The 22,622-nt window shown below is 45.3% G+C and overlaps 1 protein-coding gene across 1 annotated transcript in view; it reads left to right on the forward strand.

Moving 5' to 3' along the window:
• Positions 1–22,622, forward strand: part of LOC119164774 (ras-specific guanine nucleotide-releasing factor 2) — a 367,674-nt gene that overhangs the window by 265,824 nt on the left and 79,228 nt on the right. Inside the window, exons 4-7 of the mRNA XM_075894126.1 lie at positions 5,287–5,370; positions 10,636–10,739; positions 17,341–17,490; positions 21,183–21,262. Coding sequence (XP_075750241.1) covers positions 5,287–5,370; positions 10,636–10,739; positions 17,341–17,490; positions 21,183–21,262 — 418 coding nt within the window. The remainder of the gene's footprint in view (positions 1–5,286; positions 5,371–10,635; positions 10,740–17,340; positions 17,491–21,182; positions 21,263–22,622) is intronic.

Consider the following 22,622-nt stretch of genomic DNA (forward strand, 5'->3'; position numbering starts at 1 on the left):
TAATTCGCTTGCCCTTCATAGCGCACAATTACTTAACCTTCGGCACTTCGATCAAACGGCAACCAAGTGCGAACAAGAAAATTTTTAAAAACAAACTCGGTAAATAGAGAGGACGGGTGAAAAAAAATAAAAAGAAAGAACAAGTGCTGCCACGCCACGGTGTAAGTTTGGGAGCGTTTAATTTATAACGGTCAGCGGAAAGAATGCGAGCCCCGATCAGCTAATGACCTCCGATGGACATTAGCTGAAAAAGAGCACTGCCTAGGCTTCATTTCACTGGCGAAGAACGTACGTAAGAAAGAACTTTTTTTCCACGTCTTGAGAATTAAGCTCCGTAACTCGCGACCCGATAACGACCTAGCTTTGATATATTTGTCTCGTTTACCTACTGTTCCCTTTGTTGCTTTTGTGCGTGCGTGCGTGTGTGTGAAGACAATCATTTCTCATACTAATTATCTAACGACTTCCAACGTACAACTGGTACGCAAGTACCCTTTTCGTACTCTACGAAAGTAATTTTCTTTTCAGAAACACGTGCGACGAAATTACAGTAATTGTTTCTCGATAGCCTAAAATAAGCTCCCGACGTTTATCATTTTCCCTGCAATGCATAAATGTCCAAGTTTTCTTTTAAAGTGAGCTTCGTTGCATGTAGCTAAGCACAAAGCAAAGCACGCTTTACAGGGTACACTTGAAAGTCATTGACGAACAAATAAAAAAGAAATGAGAAACGTAATGGACGCTAACGGCTGCATTAAAGAAGCTGGTGGTGGTTTCAACATCGTTGATGCGGACTACGGATTTCCATTCTTTCTCTTGTTGGTGCTGATTGGTCCGGTATTTCCGGTACTATTAGTTCTTTATGCCTGTTCATTTCCTTTTAGTACCTCTGGCACCAGAAGGGAATATAATAGTGCATGGATTCAACGTTCTGGACAAGCGCTTTATATGGGAAACTGTTATGAGATGACAACACAGGTCAAGCGCAGCGCCATAGTTGTCCGCCGCCTCCGACATCACCGCCAGTGTCCGTAACCACTATCACACGAAACAAGAAAAAAAACGCCAGGCCTGCGCGGAAAGTGCAGCACAGTCACAGTGAAAGCTTGAATAGCAGCCTTTCAGAGCCTTTTCAAGACACTCATCGGGTAACTACCCAAAGCACACTTGCTTTGTACCAACTAGGGCATTAATAATAAAGTTTTCGGTAGTAGGCCGGCATTCGCTGTGCTGTTTTTCGTCATTTTTTTTTTTTGAATAGCGTAGTATCCGCTAAACACTTGCAAGGAATTTCGAGCCAATTGTTCATGCAGTGGCTGACTACGATGAGGAAGTATGGCTGAAATGGGTATGCGCCACAGTTAATAGGGGAACAATTACAAGCTTTTGTAATGGGTTGGAGCATTGTACGGCTCACTCGTTACGCTATTCACATTGTGCGACGACTGGTTGTTCTTTTGCTGTTTTAAAACACTTTATAAATCATGATAACAAGATTGCTTTCCCTACATCAAGCCTGCCTAAGGCCAGTTTGCCAACAAGTCACAAGCACCAGCGTAGCTCAGTGGTAGAATACTGGGCTGCACCCAGCGGACCCGGGTTTCGACGAGCCTCACTGTGTCCTTGGGGCTAGGTTTTTTTTTACATTATCGCGCGGTGTGGTTACGGACACCAGCGGTGGACAACTGCGCGTGACCCAAGTTGTGATATCATAACAGCTTTCACTGTAAAATAGACAGTAAATAAAAAAAAGCATTAAGGACACAGTGGGATTTGAACCCGAATCCACTGCGTGCCTGCCCAGTATTCCACCACTGAGCCATGCCAGCGCTAGGAAATCGTTGATAAACTGACCTTAGGGAGGTTTGACGTTGGGAAAGGAATCGCGTTAATATGAGTAACAAAGCGTTTATAATATCAACAGACCAACCAGACAGCACACAATGCTAATTTAGTGACGAGTCGGTCGTCCCCTGCTCTAACACATTAGAAAACTTGTTCGTGATCGCGTATTACCATATTGAAAAAACGTCCACCGTATGATTGGTGGATTCCACCATCCACCACTTTGGCAGATTGTGGTGCTGGAAATGTTGGTGGCACATGGTCATGAATGCGGGTGTATGGTGGAGCGGATGGTGGGTGGTGTGCACCAACCGGCAATGCTGGAGCGCGAAGTAGCGTCAGAACTACCGTGACAAGCTGCCACTAACGAAATAATCAAAAGTAATTGTATAAAAATGGTGTAGAAAGCACGCGTGAACAAAAAAAAAGATGCGACAGCGTGAAATCGAACTTGCCACCTTTGGATTTTCAACTTGCGCACTAACCACTGCGCCACACCGACAGATGGCAGCTTGGATGTTAAAGAAGTATTCAACTCACAAATTCACTGTTTAACTTCAGGTTTGTTTTTCGCTTAATTGAGATGAACGCGATCTGCACCTGCTACGTAAATTTGCACATTTGATAAACACGAACAACTGCTGCCTGTAACGATTGCCACTGCGATAATGGCAACGGTGCTATCATTTCGTTACAATTTATAACTGCAAGAGAAAAAAAAACAACTCAGTTAACTGAAGAGCAGGTAGAGTTTATCGGTGGTTACTGCCAAGTTCAATATTCGTTTCTCGTTCCTTCCAAAGGGCGATATCCGTTTAGGCTTTATGACGCTTCTATGCTCATTCGGTAGATACGTCCACACAATTGATTGTGATGTTTTTCGCGCAACGCACAGCGCAATCGTTCCAGCACACCGCTGTTGCTCTGCCGTTAGGAACAACTATAACGACTTGGCCAAAACGAATGCAGTGTGCCAGAAACATTATGCTATCATATTGGTTCAGTAAGCATACGAATTGACGAGTCTGTGTTCTCGCATAAGTGCCAGCGAAGTGCCGATGAGTGCGACCAGTGGGTGTAGGGGAGGCGTACATTTGGTGGAAGTGCTGCAAGCCCATCGCATTGATGTTTGTCGCTTCTTGTGCGGACACCATTCACAAAAAAACGCTTAATTTCAGTAAATTATGCCACAGCTGTGCTGTATTGTCATTTTTACTTGTCAAAATTGTGTATTCTGAAACCCAGAAGCGCCGATAACACTTGTACAGGCTCAGTCGGTAGGACTAACCTTTGGTGGAAATCATGGTGGTAGAACAGAAGGGTGAAAGTCAAATTTGTTGGGGCTCGTCTCGACGCATGTCGAAAGTGAAAGTTTATGCATATTCGCACGCACTTTGTTAACTTAAAAGTACGGCTCAAGCAATAGAGTGTGCAAGAATTACTGGAGTTGCGTTTCTAGCGTAGCAACATCAAGTGACTACTGTGTTCTGCTCTAACATTGAAAGGGGCAATTGCGAACTTGAGTTCGTTTATTTCTCGACAACTGCACGCCGATGCAAAACATTTATTGTCCCTGTTCACAGTGACACCTATAGTCTTCTAAACATCACAAAGGAAACACATCGCGGATGTCAAACTGATGTAAGTACGTGCGCGAAATGTAAACATATTCACGGCCGCATATTCTACGCTTCACAAAAATTGAAGCGTTACTGACACCACATGAATAAAAAAATAAACATGCTAGAAAACGTAATGAGCAGCGTTGGTTTCTTTTGAGCGTAAACATATATCTCTGCGCATTCAAGAATGAAACGTTACAAATTTGTGATTTCACATACTGTCATGTGCTTTTTCATCGTGCCACCATCATCCACCAAGCTTCCATCACGCCATTGTCATCCACCTTGCTCACAAAGCCTTCCACCAAACACGTTTTGCCTCCCCACCATCAGCTGGCATTTCCCACTGTCACCACTATTGTCTCTCTCCCACCACAACCATCTCCCACCAATTTTTCCACTCTAGCTGTCATCAGTTACCATTTTCTACCGTCACCACCATTGGTTCGCCATCACCACCACCACCATCGGCCATCATTTTTTCCACTCTCGCCGTCATCAGCCATTATGCCCACTACAGTGTCCACCATATCTACCAATATTTCCGCCATATCCACAATTCTTTCCACAATATCCACCAACAATTCCAGCATCCACCAACCCAGGATTTTCAATAGGGTAAATGTGGCGCATACCCACTACAGGCAGAATTCCTCGTCATCGTCAGCCCCTGCATGAAAAATTGCACAAAACTCTAAGCATGTGTGTAGCGGATACCACGCTTCTTCGAAGACTGACAAACGATAGCATAATGAATGCTGACCTACTACACAAAACGTATCATTTATGGCATAGTGGGTACCCAGCAAGTCTGCTTGTAGAAGTTACCCAATTAGTGTTTAGAATAGGCTCTAAACGGCTGCTCCAATACCTGTCGCTGTGATGCGCTGCGAATTCCGCACAGGCCTGGCATTTTTAGATGCGAAGCAGCTCTTTGACTAGTAAAGTGTTAGATTGGGATAGTTGGTAATCCATTATTAAACTTCTCAGCGCGAAAAACTTCCGACAACGAACACAAGAGACTAGGACGAGCGCAGCTCTTTGACTAGCCTGTGTAACGCCGTTTCTCCGCGCGTACGCGAGAACGCGCCGCAACGAGTTCCCCTCGGCACAGGTGTTGGAGCGGTGCTAAGTAGGTCACGCCGGAGTTGCGCATTGACGTCACGCTTCCCTCGCAGCGCGCGCCGACGTCGCTCTCTTCTTGGCCTACCGCACACTCGCCGCAGCGCCCGCGGCTGCCGCCTGATCCATTCACCCGCAACACCTGCCGCTCGCTCCGCTACCGCGACCACCGCTCGCGAATATTCCAATGCTTACCACAGTACCCGCGTTAGCGCCGTTCAACCCGCCCCGCCACGGTGGTCTATAGGCTAAGGTACTCGGCTGCTGACGCACAGGATCGAATCCCGGCTGCGGCGGCTGCATTTCCGATGGAGGCGGAAATGTTGTAGGCTCCTGTGCTCAGATTTGGGCGCACGTTAAAGAACCCCAGGTGGTCGAAATTTCCGGAGCCCTCCCTTATGACGTCTCTCCTAATCATATGGTGGTTTTGGGACGTTAAACCCCACACATGGAATCATCAGCGCCGTTCAACCCGTAACGCCACCCGTGCGCAACGCTGCGGTTTCGCGCGCCATCATAGATCCCTTTGGGAAAATGGTGTAAATTTTTTTCGTTCGAGAGCAATACAAGAGACGCGCGACAGTTCAGCCGACTGCGTGGGAAAAGCTAGCCTATTGCGACACTGCATACAACGTGACAAGTGACGTCATGATGCACTGACCTTCCGTTCGTATTTTTCTCCGCACATGCCGGGCAGCTGTGTGCGCTGAAGAAAGAGTGGAGGCTCACGCCACATCGTAGCGAGGACGAAGATAGCGAAGAGATCAAGAAGATCAAAAAAGTGAGTTACTTCCCTCATGCCCTTTCTCTATGTGCTTCAAGGTGCTCTAAAGAAACGCTACAACTTTTTAAATATCTATTTTTTTCTTCGGGACAGTACAAACCTCAATCACCTTTTTTTTAATTAATACTGATATTGGTACCAAGAAGCCATTAGCAATGCTTGAAAAATGCCTGAAAATCTTACGAGTTTCTTGTGTTTATATATTGATTAGAGTTCTCTACGAATAATCTCAGCATGCTTCTTTAATTATTGCACAATTCCTGCAATCGCTGTGAATTTCTGAGTGCTTTGAAGCTCATATATTTCTATGTATACTGGTCCTGCTGTGAACTGGTACCATCAGCTCGTGGTAAAAATAAATAAATAAATAAATAAATAAATAAATAAATGAATATCCCTCTGCACTAGTGGAAATTTATCAAGGTATGTGAACGTAAAAGGCAAAAAACTTTTCTCACAAACGCTTCAACTTTGGCTATTTCTGCTGAAAATTATGTCACTTGCCCAAATACTTGACTACAACTCCCAATTTACGTTAATGTTTCCTATCACTTTTTTAGCGATAATAAAAGTATTCTATACTTTGCGCGCCATGTAAATTCAAGAAAAAAAAGTTCATGGGAACAAAACTGTGGCGATGTCTAATCTAGCGAAGTGTTAGAGAGGAATGATTGGACAGCCAGATAACAACCTATTTTGTTGTGGCTGAATTCATAACTGTTAGTGACACAGTCGTTTACGCTTTTTTTTTTCTTTTACCCTTTTGCTAATGTAATCTGAGAAATTTTCTTCGAATATACAGCCCTATGGAAGCCATTTATCTTGAAGAACGCTTGGGAACAAAAAGTAACGAAAAAAATTTAACCACACGTAGCTTTCATGACATGTACGTTTTCCTATCAGCAAAAAAAAAAGAGAAAGAACAGCTTAACTTACGTGCTCATATGAAAACACTGACAACTGGGTGAATGATAGACATGCACAAAGTCACAGAAAAAAACAACAATTGTTTATGAATCAAAATGTTTCTTGCGCATGCGCACTGTTATTTACGCTATGATCAGCCTCGGCGTTAACCCGAAGTTCATCAATATTGTTTTTACAAAATTACACTGCATAGGAAAAACAAATTCACTTGATATCGGGACATTGCAACCTAAGGTTAAGCCGTCTTCCATGACTCAAAAGATGTTTACCGATTTAATAGTAATCGAGCATAAGCGTTGTTTCAACTACGGAAGACTGCACAATTTTTCGTTTCACTGTATTTACATTGCAATATTTATACTCCAATATTTGCCGGAACCGTAGTTTCTGTTTGAATGCAAGAGCGAGAGAATTCGCGGTATCCCTGATTCATAACATGTTAACAAATGTGGTAATCTGTCTGCGATTCCGCCCTCGATTGCCTCTCCACAAAAAGAACTTGTCAATACCAAAGAGTTAACCCTCGAGATTGTACGGAATCGTACGCAGGCATGAGAATAGATAATAACAGCGCTGTTCTTAAGAGCGAGGCCGCTTATGCTAACCGTAATGTCGACTCTGCCGCAAAACTGTCATTGTGAACAGTTACATGCCAAATTATTTGGGCAAGTCCTTCTGCTCACTGCTGTGGCAGTGTAGCAAAGGGGTCGGAAAGGGAAACTAGCTTGAAGAGGAGAGATTTGGTGGTATTCATGATCCTGGATTCGAACCACCGTACCCTCAATCGGAAGGCGAACATCCTAACCACTTGGCAGGCTAGCAGAGCATAGCATAGCTAGAGTTCTATAGTACACTCTATCATAGCCTTGTATAGCATAGTGTAGCAAGGGGTGGGAAAGAGAAGTGAGCGTCAGAAAGAAATATGATAATGAGGAGGAGAGAAAAGAGGATGGCGGAGAGTAAAGCGTAACACGAAAAGAATGAGAAAGAGAGAAATAGATACCGAGGAGGAAGAAGTCGCGATGGGCCCATGCTTAGCTGCGCCAAGCTTTGCGCGACACAATGCAAACTGTCCGGAATTTTTTTTTCCGCGTAGTTTTAATTGTTGATTTTCGTGTTCGTGTTTCCACGCCCGCATTTCGTAACCATGACCAGCTCGGCTCGCCGAAAACCATGCGGGTAAACATACATTGGGCAGAGCGGAAGATGCGTGTATATCCGTCTTAGGGAACATGAACGATCACTATCGGACAGCAAAGCATTTTCACTCGCCGCCCATTGTAAACAGTGCGGTTGCGTTCCATTATTCGCCTACACTAAGGTACTGTCACGTCATAAACAACAGATAGCAAGAGAGGTCAACGAAGCGTTCCACATCCGAAGGAAAGGAGAAAAAAATGTGTCTGTACCTTCTATGCGGAATTCCAACACATAAGCGCCACCTGCACAGGTTGATTACAAAGATTGTCAGTTTTCTGTTCATTTTTTTTCATCTTTATATTTGCATGTTTTTTTTTCTTAATAAAATTTAGTTGCGAAACAGCGCCTGCGTTGTGCACATTCTTTCTTTGTTAGTCCTCGTCGCCCAGTGCGCTGCTGAAATGAAGATGAACAAGCAGCGACAAGAGCTTTTGCTTTTACCGCGAGTTTACTACCCACGCCATTCAAGAATTGAATGCAGTTTTTTTTTTCTTTTTTTAGGCATTTATTGTAAGTCTCGGTGAATCGCAAGTTTCTGGAAGGTATTGACTTTTTCTGATCACTTCTTACTATAGGTGGAATTTCCGACATTCCTATATTTCCGGCATTTGCGTCATAGCGCCTTCAGTGTAGCGAAGCACTGTGGCACTACCATTCAGGCCGAAGCGATCAAGAGCGAAAAAGCGTCAATAAGTAGGCCGGAACTACTATATAAACGCCTGCCCTTGCAGAAACTTCCAAGGCAATTACCGTCGGGATGCTCATTAAAATGTCGACAGCAACAACAAAAAAAGTTGTAACACGTACCGAGCCTAATCGGGTTACCCTTCAGGCGTCTCCTTTTCCCCAGGCGCACGAGCCTTCTTCTAACTCGACCGTATCACGTCTTCTCACTCTCGCCTAAGGCAGTACGACATCCCGCGATCGGCGCTCTCGGTTCGCGCGCTCACCGGTTTACGTTGCAGACGGTAACCGGCAAGGGTCCGCCCACTGAGCTCAAAATTTGATTCCTTCTAATCCACTCAGCCCGCAGCACGCTCGGTAATTCGGTTAGCGAGCACGGGCTGCCGGTGTGTGCTGAGGAAACTCGCGAGGCCGAGCGCGACGCGAGGAAAGAACGTAAGCGGAGTCGTTGCCTTTTCACGGGTATCTCGAGTTCGGCCTTAGCGCTGGACAGGTGTCAGGCGTAACTCGCTCAAGGCCGTCTTTTTTAGAAATCGCCCGAGTTCCTGTCGGCCCCCTTCGCTGCATCAGGGCTCACGACGGTTTGTAGCCGGTGTATAACCTTCAATTACCTTCAATGCTAATCGATGTAGCTTTGTTGAAGCGTTGTTCCGTGCGACCTTCACAGCAATATGTTTGCCGCAACATGAGAAGTGCTCAAATTTTTTTTAACTATTTTTTGACGCACGCCTTACAAACGTCGTAGAATACCCGGTGGCGCGTGTTTAGTATCATGATTATACATAGCAGGCATATAAATAAGTTGACATTCAGAGACGCCGCCTGATCTTTCAGCGAACTTCATCGCAGAAGGGCAATGCGTAGAATACACGACTTAAACGTGTAAAGAACAGCTGAAGGCTAAGCAGCGCCAAGCTTTAAGACAAGCTGCGCAGCTAACCTGACCAACCACAAAGCGCTCAACAACGAGTTTTTCGGTGCCTACAGTCGTTCGCTGCTGCCTAAACACCAACGGGGCGACACACGAAGCCATTGAAGCCAGCAGTGCCAACAAAGACCGACTTAAGAGCGAAATACTATTTTTTCTTTCCTCACTAAAAACCAACAGGTAATGAAGGAAGGTACAGGAGACGCTAATTGTTGTTTTAACTGTATTGCACTAATTGTGATGTGATGAAAGCAATGCGAGAGAAGCTTCCAATTTTCGCATGCACGCTTACACCCGATAAGCGAACAAGAGGACGACCACCAACGTAGCTCGATTGACAAGGGAATTGGGCGTCCGAAACCTGCAACCACGTTTTCGTCCGCTATACTTTCTTTGCATCTTTAAATCGTAATAACGGCAATATACTTAAAACAGCACATCTAACGTCGCCTCTTACTTCCTTGGCCTCGTTATTCTGCTGAATTCCGTTAAGGTTGCGTCAAACGAAGAAACGAGATCATGAAGGTTGAACTTGCCGGCTAGTTGGTTGAACACATTGCAGGAGAAACGGTGCGATAGACCAGGGCTAGCAAAGGCAAACATACTACCACACGTAGCGCTGACTGGCAACTGAAGTTCATTGCGATGAAGGACGTAAATAAGTGCATACTCACGTGTCACCCTTCGTCGTGGGTCTATCTTGTGATCCTAGCTTATTTCGAGACCGACAAGATTGCTCCGTTAAAAGATAGATGTGTAAGCACTACTGTTTTATTATCGGACGGGAAAATCGCGTAGCTTTCTGCGGGCAAATAATGCTAACCATGCTTGTAGTGTACTCAAAGCATCTTGTATCGGTGGCCATTCGGTACATTTCTTTTTCTTCTTGATTATTATTAACGAGGGTGATACCTAGATATGTCTTTATTTACGTTCCTTGGTGCAATAAACTTCAATTGCCAGTCAGCGGTACGTGTGGTTGTATGTGTGCCTTGTATGTGCGCTACATGTATGTTGCTTTTCCTACAAAAAAAAACAAAACAAGCGCTCAAAATTGTCTCCCTTCACTCCTGGCTTCATGTAAGAACACCTAGGATTGCGACGTGAAAATTGTAATTTTATTTTCCACATTCTCAACATATGCGGGTTCTCGGTGGTTGACAATCTTCTGAATCCAAAATCGAAAAACGTAAGCTTAGTAGGAAAGTTTTTTTGTTTCTCTATATGCCAGTATGGGGAGTTATGCCTGGTGCTATGTTATACGGTCACAGCAAAAAGTGCAGCTCCAACCGAAAACGAGACCAGTCCGTCCGATAAGCTCTGCAGCCAATATTTACGTGTGCGTGTGATCGCACGGGCTTCAGCAGAAATCCGATGTGATCGTCTCTAATATTTGTATAGGAGCTCACCGATGGATATTTTTTCAAAAGTAATATGTGCTGAGGGCACTCAGAAACTTCGGGAAAATAAACACAAGGGGAACGAATAGCTTCTGCGAAATCTTTCATTTTTTATTCTTGCAGGTGCAGAGCTTTTTCCGGGGCTGGCTCTGCCGCCGTCGCTGGAAGCAAATAGTCGCCGAGTACATCAGTTCACCACACGCCGAGAACATGCGTAAACGGAACAGGTGAGTTCGGTGAAAGGATGCCATTTTGTTTCGCTCATCTGACAGCGCGTTAGCGGTGGAGCTGCGGAAGACACTTCAGTGACAGAGAAATAAGGTTAATACAAGAAGAGTATTTTCTCGCGTATAGGCCTAGTGATGAAAAATTATTTGCGGCGAATATTTATTTTTTTCCTTAATCATATAAAATTTTAAATTCTGGTACCGAAGAATCGATACGATAGTATTGGCGCAAACGTAGCGTTTTTGCACAGCCGCAAAGCACTGCCGTGAAGACAAAACCATAAACTTGAATTGTTGCTTTTTTTAGCTTGAATTTTCAAAAGTTTCTTGTGGGCAATATACACTAGAAAGAGTGAAAAGCAAAAAAAAAAAGACAAGGTGATTAACCGGGTTGAACTCGGTTTGCTACCTTATGCCGGAAAGGGGAAAAATGATTGGAGAAGGAAAGAGAGGTAAAGGGTAAAGTAATGCACTAGCACGCATAGCAGCGTGTACAGCGCATGCCCAGAGAGTCATCAAACTGAAGTGACAGAGTACGGGCTGATTTCGACTGTCTCAGATGAAGTACACTGCAATATATCAGGTCGAAGAAGGCTCGCAAGGACTGGATCCAAGATATCTAGAACTTGATGTGCATTTCAAGCGTACGGGGTTGTCAATATAGTGAGGAGTGTGTGTATTGTGCTCACCAGCGACCTCTACAAAGCGATTACATGTAGGTCTTGGTCGCAGAGACCATTAGTCGAAACTTGTGTTGTCTCTCTGTGGGCGCGTGGTGGTGGCGGTGGTAAGGACGGCCACAGGACATTCGCCGCCGCCTTCCTTCCCTCTGCGTGTTTTGGGCTCTCCGAATGAAGTGCGTTTGTTGTTGGTAAATGACGGCTCAGGCAGGAGTGATGGTAGCTGTCGCGAATAAGAAGCCAGGTGGTCCGCTGTATTAAGACATCTAGGTGATGGTCCAGATTGGGCAGCAGTATTTCTAGACCTTCGTCGGTGCCGGGAACGTCGTTTTCACTTTCTGACAATACCGACGACTTCTTTGTGCGTGGAGCCATCGCTTACCCCGTGTTTGATTACGCTACATTCTTTCTTCAGTGCCGGACGGTCTCTTGATGAACCTTTACGTGATCCGTGGCAGTTGGGACATGTCGGGGTAGTTTCACGGCGTGATTCTGCACTGTGGGCCACCAATTATCGGGGGCAAACTACCACGTTCCTGAAAACCCCACACATATTATCCATTTTCTGACACATGCGGCATTCTAGTGCTTTTGCTGTAAATCGACGAACCACGCGTAGAAAGTGTCATACCTTTATGTGGGATGGCAATGTGTCCCCTCAGAAGATAATATTCGCGCAACGCGACTTACCCAAGCGTTTTACTTGGACCATGTCGGTGTTATCACTGACTTCCTTGATCAGCATTACAAGATCGGCAAAAGTCATGGTGATGTCAACATCATATATTGCCACCATGTGCCACCTTGATACCATCCAGGTCTGTAATGCAGGTCACAAATAGGATAGATGGCTGGTGCATTACGTCGACGGCCAGGATGTTATTGCGAGGGTTGACCCGTACATTCTTGATATCGCTTTGCGCCAAATACTCAAGTTTTCTCGTGATGATCTGCCGATTCAAGTGCCTCAAGTTGCCTGATAGCGTAACTGGTGCAATTATGACAGTGTAGTTCTTTGAAATTACAGTCGACAATCCTATATAAAATAGCATCTATAGAAAATAAAATAAATGACTTTGCTTCGTTCCCTGTTTTGTTACGACAACGTTTTTACCCAGAAAACCCCTGCTAGAAGTGCATTTCACCAACGTGTGTAACAAAAGCCGTAACTGTTCAGGGAGCCACAGCGATAGTGACGTCACGATTAAAAAAACATGTTTGATCCCTTCGTCATAGCAACCGGTAAAACACGTAACTGAGACGTGTCTTTACAGAAGTAGTTTAATCTACATTGATATAACAGACCTTGCACAATATTCGTTGGTGTTTGACAGCCACAGCACCGCCTAAAGGAGCAGTTGATATGTGGGGTTTAACGTCCCAAAACCACCATATGATTATGAGAGACGCCGTAGTGGAGGGCTCCGGAAATTTCGACCACCTGGGGTTCTTTAACGTGCACCCAAATCTGAGCACACGGGCCTACAACATCTCCGCCTCCATCGGAAATGCAGCCGCCGCAGCCGGAATACGAACCCGCGACCTACGGGTCAGCAGCCGAGTACCTTAGCCACTAGACCACCGCGGCGGGGCTAAAGGAGCAGTTATACCATGCACATTGCAAACTGAAGATGCGGCATTGATTCAATTGCTTGGTATGCATGAGTTTTTTTTTAGCGACGAATCGCATCTGTTACCTAAAAGTTATTCTATTTCGAGCACACAGATCGTCCAATGTTCACCGACGCGTTACCGGCCATGAGCACGGTGGCCATGAGACATCAACAGTATTTTGACGTGTTCAGCAAGCTCCCTAGGTGACGCTCAGGCACCTAGTGACGACGAGCGAGCAGCGATGACGTCGACAATGTTAGTATTGTGATTGCGGTGTCTACATGTGGTGCCGTCTACCGGTGACGCCTGGTTGCCTAGCAACGGCTTTAAATGCTTTGTTTCGCCTGCTTCCTGCAGTGAATCCTGCGTTTTTTGTAGTGCCGCTCGGGGTGATTTGTCGTGGATTCGTGAGCGCGAATGTAATTATTTGAAGCTACTGTCATCGGGAGCAAGTGGCACGTACGCAGCGCTCATATGTCGTGGCCCAAGCGCACGTCCCTAGCTGCCTCGCCGCTGCTCGGTCCGGCGTCTACTTCAGAATCGCACACTTCTCAGAAGAGGATCGAACCGAAAGTAATTCACTACGGCGCGAATCACCAAGACTGCGCATTCCTCATGTTTTTTCATCGTCGCTTGCGGACACTGATGACAGCAACGACCACAATGGCTGTGGCGAAGACATGGCTGTACACGTGCGCGCCGAATAGAAGAAATGTCAACCATAGAGAAAGATGCGTCAACTGAAAATTGCATCACCATTTTATATAGCCACGTGATCACATGGGGCGTGACCACGTGAGTTGACCACAAGAAATGACCGCTTGGCAATGCTGAAAATTGGTGGGTTTTGCACCCGTTTCAAATTGGGTTGTATACAGGTAATACCATGGTAATACTGATCGATATTACACACATTATTTTGCCCCTTTGTGACATCATTTCTACGGAATCGTCACTAGAGTATCGAGAACTACTCGATGACGCAAAAAAAACGCGACATCCGTGAAGTTAATGTCACTTCTCCCTTAACGTAGATTCATCTCCGTTCACGCTTAGGCATACGTCCGTCGTTAGTGATTAAACAAATGCTTGGGGTCATATATGCTTGTTTCAGCTGCTGTAGTAAATGGTGAAAGTGAAACTACGGAACGTGGCGTGACAACCAGAAGGGCGCGACAGATCGAAAGCTAAACTTGGGCTATAGTGAACTAGAAGTTGGTTCTAGTTCACTATAACTCGGGCTAAGGTAGCCTGTAACTCGCGGCATGTTGGACACCATTGTTCGACCAGAAGGAGACGCAGCGCGCGTCGTGTCTTTGATCGGCTGCGATTGTTCCCGGGGTGAGCGTAGGTAAATAAACGGGAGCTACATCCAGGATAGTATATACTAGTCCAGGCAAAACAGGCGCGTTCTGGAGGTTGCAGACAACGAGAGAGATAAGGATGCAAGGAAAGGCAGGGAGGTTAGCCTTTGAATTTGATACGTCCGGTTTGCTACCCTGCAGTGGGGAAGAGTTGAAGGGAGAAAAAATATAGGAGAAAGAGAAGAAATATACACACGATCACGAGCAGACAAGAAGGTTGTAGAAAATTATTAAGCTCCTTGGTTTCAGAGTTTTGCTTTGTATGGATGGATGCTATGAGCGATGCTGACGCTCGTGGTAAGGCCACCACCTAGGGTTGTGTTAAAACGTTCACGAAATTTTATTTCTACTATAGGATATGCGCCTATTGAGGTGAACGCTTAGAAACGAACTTGGACGCCCAAAATGCGCCGATTAACTAAAGAATAAGGGTTAAAAACTAAATTGAGTTTGGTTACAGACCGACTAAGCCGCAGGGTGCCCCAGCAATAGCGATTACACTACTTAAGCGCGTGCTCAATCTCTCTCTCTCCCTCTCTCTATTTATTTCTCTACATGAATCACCACTTAATCTTGCAGGCTGCCACACAGTAAGCTCGACGGCGGCTCACATCCCCGCGTACTAAGGTGACTCAAGTCAGCATCTGTTGATACACTCACCGCCGGAACCAAATGTCGACGTTGCGTTCCGGAACAATCTCTAAATGACAGCGGCGAAAAGAGCAGAAATAAACTGCCGGCCGAACTGAGCAACCACAAATTTTCGCGTCAGATCACATTAATTTAAAAAAAAATCACCGGGGCATGTGCTTCGGTCACAAATCTAAAAGTAAAATATATGAGGGAGCTCCTAAGGGAGAGTACCAGATTTCGTTCCCTCATTGATTTTTTTTCTTTTTGCCAATAGAGCGGAACCAATTCTCGGTGCGCGCTGCGGTGATGGTGGCTGAAGGCAAAACGAGCGGGTGCGGAATCGGGAGTTCAACGAGGAAAGGAAAAGCGGGGTGAGGAGGTTTTTAGAAGGGCATTCGTCGTCGTTCGTGTACCGCGCTCGCGCGACGAGTTGGTGCACCAGTGGCAGCGTTAATTATGTAGGAACGACGGCCGCCCGAGCGGTCATTCGATTATCCGCGCGCGTGCTAATGGGCTTAGCGGGAATCAACTCTGCAGCCAATTAGTAGGCCGCCCGAACTGAACCGCGTCAGCCGCTTATGCCGAGTCGGCCGCCGCGAAGCTTTTCAGAGACTGAGCTCGAAAGTTGGAAGAGAGCGCGAGACGCGGTGCGTTTGTCATCGGCGACTCGTGACCTCGAAGGTCTGTGTGGCCAGGTGGAAAGGATGAAAAGGAGTCGTGACGTCGTTCTGACTCTCCCTCTTTCTCTCTCCTTTTTATTTTCGGAAGCAAACACTGCAGGAGTGCCCGGCCAGCTGACGGTTCTTACCAAGAAGTGTCCTGGTTAGGCGGCCGCGACTGTCTTCCTTATACCTGTCTTCTTTTTTCACTTACTCCGCAACGCAAAGTCTGACCCCGTTGGCGAACGTGCGTGGTACACAAGGACCTTTGAATTATTACGTAAAATGCAATACTGAAATGCAGAGCAAAGCAGTGGAGTTACGTGTCACGGCGTTACTTACAGGAAGTGGTTACCTAGAAAGTAAGATTACCTAACCTAACTAATAGGTGCTTACTCTAGAAACGGTTACATAAAGCCTGCTTGTTAAGGAAAAATTGGCGGCAAGCACAATTGATATAAGAGTAATTTTCATGCCCTCAGTAAACAACCTAATTAATCATGAAACAAGCACCTGAGCATAAGTTAATTTCCACTGAATTAAGAAAACGTGTTGATTCTCCCCCATTCATTTTTGCACTTCCTTTTCTTTAGCATCTGTTCAGCAACTCTACCATGCGACAGATTACCCGCCCTGTGCCACATGTGCTTTCTTTTTATTTCTTTGACGAATTGTTAGTGATGATCCAGTGATGCCTGAACTGAGCGTCTTAAGCTATTTTCACTCATCGTGTGCTCTTGGTTCTCTGAATTGACTTAGACGCACTCTCAAACTGCAGGCTCACTGACAATCACGCAGTTTTGTTCTCTAATCTGAGTTTTGAACGCTACTTTTGTTTTGAGAATCTCGTTCTTTAATTCTACTAATCTACCGCGACGCACTTTCAAACACGACGCAATGAGTGGAGGATGCACCCACTTTCCATTAATATGAAGCCATAGAGCCCCACACCCATCGCTCGTTGGTTCGCAAGTCTGTGAACTTGAGCACAACGGGCTTGTTCAAATTGCTCTGACTCTACAACGCACACTCAGTCAGCTCAAAACGTACACACTAACCACAAAAGTTTGAATTTATGTTGTGACCTCAATGACCATGTAAACATTTAAAAACTCACAAGGACAAAAAGCATGAAAACGTCGGACCATGTAACCTTTAGGTTATATTGTAGTAGAGACATAAATGTTACGTGGTTAGAAGTGTAGTGGAGTAGTGCGGCACACCTCAGCGAGTTCACAAATAGTTTACTTCTTTTCCTTCCTCCGCTCTCACCTTTATAGCCCCCTTTCCATCCCTCCAGCGTATAGTGGCCATTCAGGTGCTTTACTGTGTAAATTCCCGGCATTTTAACTCGATTTCTTGCCTCCTTCGCATACGCCAAGTTCCTTTAGGACGTTAAGCCCCATAACCAATCAAATCACCTCACTAACCTACTACTCAATTTTCACACCGTATGTCCTTAATACTGGTTGATCTCACTGGTCGTCTCATGTTACTGAACAGGACAGCGTCAACCACAAACAAAAGGTTCCAGAGGTATTGGTGATTGATACTGACTCCAAATCTCTCCTATATTAATGGATATTGACACAAAGTTAACCCAGTTACCTATTCATCGTGCTATATCTTTTTTTCTCTTTCCTAATCACAGCCTGGTGTTCCGGATGGTGGAGGCAGAAGAAGAATACGTGGAGCAGCTTCAGCTGCTGGTGTCATGCTTCCTAAGGCCATTTAAGATGGCGGCAAGTTCTCAGAAACCTCCCTGCACACATGACGAAGTCAACTCTATATTCCTGAACAGGCGAGTGCACACACATTTTTTCAGAAGGCAACTGCGGCACCGTGGAGAGTGCTTCTTGCCCGTGCGGCCAGAACGACGTGCACTAAAATTATGGTCATTTGCAGTTTTGTTAAATGGGATTGCAGTGAAATTTTGTCGTGGTTGAAGGAAACTCCTTGCTACTTTGAAGGTAACTGTATGAGTTGTTAGGTGTCTTTCATTGACAATCATGAAGTGTCGCGATAAAGAACTGCGTAAGTTATGTGCCCATTCGTTCCTCTAATTTTCATTCGTGACGTAGAAGTATTCCGCTAAAACTACGTCTCTTGCTTTTCCTTGCACGACGTGTAATACTCCGACCTATTAACGTCACATAGATGGCGCTTTCCAAACAGCACTACCTACTTGCTTTTTCTGACACACTATTTTTCGATAGTATGTACATTTCATCACTTATTACGGTACCTAAAGATGCCACTAATTTTCGTTAGAGAAAAACAGACAATGTGACTTGACCCATTACCTTCATCAGTTGATACAAAACAGTTTCTACACTATGATGTTCAGCCACTTGTCCTTCTTCGCATATTAGTCTGCTGTTCAGCTGATGCTCGAGCGAATTCATCCAGTGGAACTCGATTGAACGAGCGCGAATTAAGACCCTTCACCAAAAAAAAGTCATTCGATACAAGATCGGGGGCCACGGTAGACCGCAACGCTATAGCATGGTAGGTAAGCCGGTTAGTGAAAAAGCACTGTGCTACAGAATTTCTTTACAGGTTAGGAACTTTTTCTAACAAACGCCTTCACAAAGTTGTGATTGTCATCTTTACTCATCGCTGCAGTCGTCGTTGTCTTCGATGCTGTATCGTCAACATCGTCTGGGCTGTTACAGCTGTTCTTGTGGGTACGCAGCATTTTTTCTCCCGAGTGCCTGAGGCTTTTGAATTCTTCCTTGCCTCCAGGCCTTTAAGAGCTCCTCATGTTACAACAGTCGTGCCCGTCGAAATTGTCGGCTTACGGTTGCCTCGAGCGGCGACAAACTTCCTAATGTGGTGCGACCCCCAAAGTCTCTTCTGTTATTTTTTTTCTTTTTAAACCTTCAGCAGGTCATTGCTCGCACACAATGCATCGCAGACGAGCAGGTTGCATTGCGAAACCTTCACGACATGCCTGCATTGCATCGTCGAATTGAAGTTGCCAGACACTTTATTCGAGTAAAAAAAAAGTAGTTGTGAACGTTCCAGACGTTTAAGATATTGAAAAAAAAAACTGAGCAACATTTTATGGAATTAGACGGGCGAATAATCGCCGATGTGCAGTCTACTGGCGCAATGTAATAACGTGCCTGGCGTCTCTGTTGCAATTTTTTTTTATCGGGGCGTTTATCACCGTTTCTCGTTAGCAGACCACACGTGAAGCAAGAGGCGCCAGGTAGAAACTGTTTAGCAACGCGCATACAGAAACGCCAGTTTAATGAAGATAATGCAGAACCATCTAATGCACGTCGTTTACGCCAATGGCATTTACGTAGCCCAGTCATCCGCCAAACTATTTCAAAGTCGACACTGATCTATTTATTTGTCACGGACGCGACTTATTCTACGCTCGCCAAGAGGTCTTGCACAACACAGTATGTGTTCATCTAGCAGCTCAGCTCATTAAAGCAGCTTGCTTCACATATAAGCTGATTATCAGTTGCAGTCGGTCTTGATAAAGGACGTCCGTCAAATCCGATTTCTTCTGAAAAAAGCGGAGCACAGTTACCTGAAACATACTTTAATGCATTGGAAAATATATATATTGATCGGCGACATGAATTATGAAAATTTGACGTGTTGTGAGGCGATAGCATCCAGGAGATTCGATAGCGTTGTCTATAGTGGGGTACGACTTAAGCAGTCTGTGGCGTTTCCTCCTGAAGGGTGGATGTGCACAAGCGTACACCAATGGGCACGCACTCCAAGCTGACGTCATGAGGCGAACGGACGGCGGGTGAACACAGATTCCACTCGAAGAATAAGGAGTAGCCACGCCTTCGGAGAACATTACTGAGTGCATGGTTAGGACTATTTATTTAGTCGCAGAGGCGATCGTCTGCCGTGCTTTGATCATCTGGGTGGGCCTCTGCAGACTTTTTACGTTCTATGTGACTATAGAGGGAGTAAAAGAACGAGGAGCATAACAATCTGGCGTACGTCTGATATGATATCCTACTTTCGCACAAGGCTATTTAGATATGAAAAGATTGAAAGATAGTGGCGATCATGTACACGAAAAATTGAGTGACGTTAAAGAAAAGAGAACACTGCTGCGTCAATGCACGACGGAAAACAGAAAAGTGGTTCGTATTTTGACAGGTTGGTAGATTCAGGAACTGCAGTCGTGGAATTATGAGTTGCAAATGTACACTAAAAGCAAAATACGATGCGTGACCTCGTGCAGGCGTTACGATACGCATGCCGCAAAACAATTTGTAAGCAGGGGATGTCGTTTCGACAAGCCGACTTGACTTCCTCAAGGCTGCGACTGGAGTTTGTATATTGAATTCGTTCAGTTGCAAGCTCGTAAAAGACGATTCCGCTTGCGAAAACATCTGCTCTAACACACGCAGTTTACAAATTGTTCACCACCAACGCCCATCTTCCCCTGACTCCTACATATGCAGGTCCTCATTACTAAATGATAGTAATGAACGAGTCGTGGTGCCTACCTAAGAAGTTTTTGTGCGTACTGAATGTTCGGTGATGAGCGCTTTCCAATGAGCACGCGAGGTATCTCTAATAATGACCGATGTCCTACGATCACTTCTTTGTTCTCATCAGTCAGCTTATCAGTCGGAAAGTCAGAGTTTAAGTTTAATTTTTATTTCGCTGACTGTGTGGGTACAATCAGTACTAGAACGCTCATATCTTACCACACTAATTAGCTATGGGTAGTGTCATGGTCAGCTCCAAACTTGAGGATCAGCCCTGGTTGGTTGCGGGCGCACAGAGCACAGCTCAAGATCAAGGCCCTGTGTACTAAAGGCTCGTATCTACATTGTAAGAATAAGGATGTTTATTCCCTCTCTCTCCCTTTTCTCCCTTTCTCTACTTGGTGGAGCATATGGAGACGTGAAAGCGACGCTGAAAAAGTGGGACCCAGCTTCGTGGTGTGCTTCGCGCATAAGGCCGTTTCACGTGCCCTTCTCAATTTACATAAGCGGCTAAGTGCATGCAAACATCGGAGTTTCCTCAGCATCGGGCAGTCACTGTATCGTCAACGTGACTGGAGCAGAAAGATGACTGCAGCCTTCTGAAAAAAACGCCCATTAACGACTGACAGAAGCTTCGTGGAATAAAATGCTCAGTATACTCCAGTGGAAAGAAAGAGGCGTCTTGCGCGGTGTATCGTGTCCTTTTACACCGAGACGCGTGCACCGACCAGGCCAACAACGTTTGACTGAGATGTACACAGCCAAGGGCGTCTATACCAAATCCACCATCCAGGGTTTATCGCATAGCCTTCGGTTGACCTTCGCCAAAGGTTCAGTGAGGTGCATCTGCCACGCTTGAATGTTGGGTGCTTAAGCTTCAAATCATGGAAAGGATTACCGGGCATTATGGGTTCGACGAGCCGAAAAGCGCGCAGTATCGACCCTTTCTGTATATAGGTACACTTTAGCAGCGCCCGCAAAGGAAAACTCTCCGCGTCTTCGTTTCTCTTTACAGTGAGACGCTCATGTTTCTTCACCAAATCTTTCTCAAGGGTCTCACAGCCAGAATGGAGAGCTGGCCGACGTTGGTCCTGGGTAAGCCTCTAATTTTTCCACTTACATTTTTTTCTATTTTCTCGAATCATTCCTTTTCCGCTCTCCTCTTGTTCGCTTCTTTCTTTTTTCCTTCGTGTTCATCTTCTCACGGTATTGTTCTCACGATATCTTGTTCGATCACGCCCCGATCTCACTAAAGCCATGTTTCGGTGCGCCCCTGGTGGCCCGCTTCTGGCAATCTTTCGAGAACCTTTGTTTTTGTTTCGTCCTTTCATTATTAATTTTCGAAACAGCCCTTTGTGTTCTTCGGAGTTTCGTTGGTACACCTTCCATTACCACTTTTCACGCCCTCACTTTGTGCTTCGTTATTGGCTGTCTTCTTTTGTACCAACGTTCCTTTCAAAGTAAGTTTCCTTTGTAACCCGTTGCATCTTCCCCAGTATTCATTCATCAATTTCTATTTTGTTGCAGTAATGAGAGAGAGAGAGAGAGAGATTGCCCAAAAGAAACAGCTCTCATCTGAAATTTCAAACTTGCATTGTATACAAGCGCAATTAGGCGCTGTCAAATCAAACTCTATGACTCATGGTTAGTTGAGTTCCGGGTGTTTCACACACTTTATTCAATTCTGAAACATTTGACAATGCAGCTTTTTCGACGCCGATTATCAACCAATATACGAGTGAAAAGTTCGCACAAGGCGGGCGTCTACCAATCGTTTTATTATTATTATTATTGGTCGTCTCTAATTCATTTTTATCATCCATCTCTGATGACAGGCCCACCCTGGCCACGAAATCTAGAATCTCAGATGAAACTCCAAAGCTCGATGAGAAATTAGTTCAATTCTACCTCCCACATATTGCAGGTTAATTTAATACGCAACTTCCGCCAAGAAGTCGTAACTGTGATGTAAGCGCGGAAAATGCGCAACTAATTTTTCGTCAAAGGCAATTCGTCACGATTCCATTGCAACGCGTCGTCATTAACAATCACATCAGAATGCGACCTGCAATCATAAGCCACATAAAGATAACGTTGTCAAGAACAGAGCGGTTTGATGAACAAATACCTCTGCTCATGAGATAGATAAGCCATAATTTGGCACTCGGGGGCAATCTGTAATGGCGGCCTGTGTATACGTTCGTGAGGAGACTCCGTCATTCCAAATGCAGTCGTACTTAAGTAAGCGGTCCCTGAAAGTTGAGCTTTCGGTGTAGCTGTCCAGAGCGCCGAAGCGATGTGTTAAAAAGATCGTCAGTACCTCATACTTCATACACACCTGATCTATTCCAGCATGAACACAAGGGGATGGGGACGGAGATAAATAATAGGTAACGTAAGGTGACACGGTACCGGCTTCGACTGAGCATTGCTCAAGACACGTGTCTCAGTGAAA

The sequence above is a fragment of the Rhipicephalus microplus genome, chromosome 1, assembly GCF_043290135.1.
Source record: "Rhipicephalus microplus isolate Deutch F79 chromosome 1, USDA_Rmic, whole genome shotgun sequence".
NCBI classification, from domain to species: Eukaryota; Metazoa; Arthropoda; class Arachnida; order Ixodida; family Ixodidae; genus Rhipicephalus; species Rhipicephalus microplus.